Genomic DNA, 3,977 nt, shown 5'->3' with positions numbered 1-3,977 from the left:
ACAGCGTCTGAACCTCAAAACAGCAAGTAAAATCCTTAAACAGCAGTTCAGCAAATTATGTAATGGCAACAGCCAGTAACATGATGGAACTTCCTTTCAGCATGTCCCTGCTCGTAACAGCTTTCAACGCCTGTTAGCAACTACAGCCCTTGGCACCGCTTAACAACTTAAGTGAATTGAACAATTGCTAACAATTACCTTCCCTAAACCCTAACAGCCGTCAAAAATTCTTTCTCAGCATCTGGGTGACCCAACCAGAATGAAACATCCTGTCAACAATATCCTGCTGTGGCAGAAAGCGCTCTGTTACAGGTCCTTACAGCTTCTAACAGTCCCTAGAATCAGACAACTGTTAACTTAAAAAAACCTAACAGCCGTCAAAAATTCTTTCTCAGCATCTGGGTGACCCAACCAGAATGTAACATCCTGTCAACAATATCCTGTTGTGGCAGAAAGCGCTCTGTTACAGGTCCTTACAGCTGCTAACAGTCCCTAGAATCAGACAACTGTTAACAGTGTGGGCTCCAGGTACATGTCAGTCACAGGGCCTAACAGGACCAAACAGCCTCTAACCCAGTGTCTAACTGGCTGTTATGCCACGTTGACAACTATCGTCAGCAGCTGATAATGAGCCCGGCTGACAGCTCCGCCTAAGAAGTTAGCCGCTGTTAGACCCCCTATGAGTTGGTAGGGTGTAGTGTTGATTGCCACATTGGCGCCATCTTGGGCAGCATACCTTGCTCTTGCTGCGATTGCTCCTTGTTCAATGTCAACATCTCCTTTAGGTGAAAAAAGACAGGAACTTGAAAGAGAAGGTGATGACTAGGTAGGGCTTCGATAGTGAGCACAATGCCCTGTCCGAGATTACTAAGCAAAATGCAAGCTGAAACTCTACTGAGTGAAAGGCAGAAGGCATATGCCTGTAACGAAAGAGCTGAAGCAAATAATACTCGCCATTCCAATACGGTTGTACGACAGTCGCACAGAACCAGCCTTAGAGACTCGATCCGTTGTATCTAAGTCAACAATATGAGCACAAATAAGTTTGGCTGCCTCCATTGACCGAGGCCAAAGTCACATCAACGCCTCTCGGGCTAAATAAAATCTCAAAAGGTACCGCATAACTCATAATTCAGCTTTGAGATTACGGTGTATGATAACTCGAACACCCAGCTTGTGTTACCATTTGCCTGCACGGGCATTCCGACTTGCCACCAGCAGGCCCACAAATTTGCTTTCATTTCTCTATGAAGTACGCAAGCTGCTCGTTTCTACAGTTACTTTGGCCAATGCTCAGGGCCTCCAAAGACTTGTAGTGTGCTGCGGCGGCTGTGGGGCGGATTGCTGAACCGGAAAGGGCTGCAGGCTTTGGGGAAGTGTGTCGAGCTAGGCTTTGAGGTGGACGCCAAGGGTGTGTGAGCAGGCGCCCGAATGGCAGGTCAATGCCTGAAGGGGCGCCGTAGGCAGTGTGTACATTGCTGTACGGCACTGTTTCCCATGTGTGTTATGGCTGCGGCACCAGACCGCAAAGCCAACAGGCTGAAGGCTGGCAAGCTGCGATTGTATCTGCTGAGCGTTGAGCAGCCGGCCTGGACCGCGGACTTGGCGGCCGAGCCGCTGTTGCTGTGTTCCGTTAACGGCTCCCCAGACTCATACGTTTACACTCAAGCAAGGGGCTGTCGGTGGCAGGTCGCGGACCTCCCGACTACATGTAACGGCCAATGACTCTTAGCTGTGTCTGCTAGGTTCCAGAGAGATACCGTCTCTTCAACAGGTTATGAGGCCCGGCTTCCTGCCTCCGGTGCTCAGACAAACATACCATCCGCAGCATCAGCTCTGCTGCAACAAGCACAGCTCCCACCACGTTGACGCTGCCCTAGCTACCGGCCTGTACCGATGCAAGGGGCCCCCACCCTTTTTTCAGCTTGTCGCAACAATACCAGGAGATCATAAACCGGCCCACATGCAAAGCCTTGGATGTCATATCCCTGGACCCTTCATACTTTTTTCGCTTATTAATTAAATAATACCGGCCTCATGGGTCTCATGAGCAGTTGCAACCCATTGGTGGGGATAGACTAGGGTGAAGGCTGGATGAAGGCATCTGCGGTCCATTGACATGCTTGCAATCAGTTTGCGTTTTTAAGAAAATTCCAGGTTTGCGCAAAAGCCTGCCACCTGCCTGCGCCTTCAGTTAGCTTAGGCTCACTGTCATCCATCGATAGCAACTCAACCCATGTAAACCCGCATGAATAAGCAAGGTGCCTGTCAGTCAGATTTTAGGGTTAATTTACCAACATACCTTGGATCCAAGCCTCACATTTACATCCTTGTACCCTTGTACTAGTCTAGTCTAGTCTAGTCTAGTCTAGTCTAGTCTAGTCTAGTCTAGTCTAGTCTAGTCTAGTCTAGTCTAGTCTAGTCTAGTCTAGTCTAGTCTAGTCTAGTCTAGTCTAGTCTAGTCTAGTCTAGTCTAGTCTAGATTAGATTATTTGCATGTGTGTGTGTGTGTTACATGGTTGGGGGTGCGTGACCCCATACCTGTAAGACTACCCATACAAGCCGAAGGCCCAAGGGCAATACTACAACGCCTAAAAGCCACGGAGGAAAGGAAATCACCACACATCAGCCCAGACTAGCGTCCAAAGGGGATAATTGAGTTTCGGTGAGCCCACATACGTTCCAACATCCTCGCCAGACGTGCTGGTTCCCATTTCATGGCCTCCAACATGCTCTGTTGATGATTGAATCCCTCTTCAGCACGAATATCATTATAGGCTGGGCATTCCAGTATCACGTGATTTGCATGTATATGCATGCACGCACATAGTGGAACCCAGGACATTGCTATGTAACCCATCTCTGCCTATATAGGCAGATATATATATATCTGGTTGTCTGCATCGAAGGCATATAGTTCATGCATGCATGCCCATAGAAGGTGTCACACACACCAATGTGACCATGCTTCCCTGTCGTTGCTGTGCTTCCCACCGGTCCCTGCTGTGGCCACGCTCCATTCCCTGCTGTCTATTTGCAGCTCCGCTGCCTCCAAGACCTCCAAGGCCCCCGCCACCTAATCCCCCGGGCGTTAAGATGGCCATCACCAAATATACAGCTGGTGTAGCGATGGTGAACCTAATCGTGGATGGCACCCTTAGCAGTGTAAGTAAATTGGTGTATGTACTTGGAACTGTGCATTCATCATGTTGGGCGGTTGATTACAAACATGTGCTGTGGATGTTTATTATTAGCCACGTACCCCTACAAACGCGGAGGGGGGTTAAGAAACTTAGGAGAATGCTTAAGAACGATAAGAATGTCGGAAGAACACGGAGGCGGCGGGTGTGCATTCTTAAACATTCTTACACTGGGATTAAGCGGTTTTATGTAAGTATGTCATATAAGTATGCATTAAGAATGCATCAGCCATGAAAACATTCTGTAATGAATGCCTGATGGAGCTCTTATAGTTCCCGGATAGGTAATATATCACAGTGATTGTGAAACAGTGAAATTACCATGAAATTTCATGAAAACCATCAACATGTATCTGGGTCTAGACCTTAGATCTAATAATGCGAGATCTAACAGGTCTAATTAGGATTAGCGAGTTCATAGATATCTATGGCTACATCTATGGCTACACCAATGTAGCCAATAATTAAATCCCCTATCAATCACCATGAATATCTAGTGGGTCACACTGCATATACATCAGTGTACACTGATGGAGGGTGTCAAATTGGCGGCCCATCCTTGCATTCTTGGGGAGTCTTGGCAGCTGCAGGATGCATGAACATGCATCCAGTCGGATACATCCTACACCCCCTTTCCAAATCCTCAAGCCAATGCTTGCTAACATCCCACACCCTGCTGACTGCATCCCCTCATCCTCTGCCATCCTCATCCTTGGTGGGTTGGTGTTGACTCTTCCTGGGTCCACATTTCTATCCTTTCTCCTTCCTATCCGATCG

General features: G+C 48.0%; 1 protein-coding gene across 1 annotated transcript in view; it reads left to right on the top strand.

Annotated features, from left to right (window-relative positions):
* Positions 1–3,977, top strand: part of VOLCADRAFT_98958 (uncharacterized protein) — a gene marked incomplete at both ends in the record, with an annotated part of 15,883 nt that overhangs the window by 9,587 nt on the left and 2,319 nt on the right. The window contains one exon of the mRNA XM_002957804.1: positions 3,041–3,165. Within this exon, the coding sequence (XP_002957850.1) occupies positions 3,041–3,165 (125 nt within the window). The remainder of the gene's footprint in view (positions 1–3,040; positions 3,166–3,977) is intronic.

The sequence above is a fragment of the Volvox carteri genome (genome assembly GCF_000143455.1).
Source record: "Volvox carteri f. nagariensis unplaced genomic scaffold VOLCAscaffold_80, whole genome shotgun sequence".
Taxonomy (NCBI): domain Eukaryota; kingdom Viridiplantae; phylum Chlorophyta; class Chlorophyceae; order Chlamydomonadales; family Volvocaceae; genus Volvox; species Volvox carteri.
This window is presented reverse-complemented; position numbering and strand designations above follow the sequence as displayed.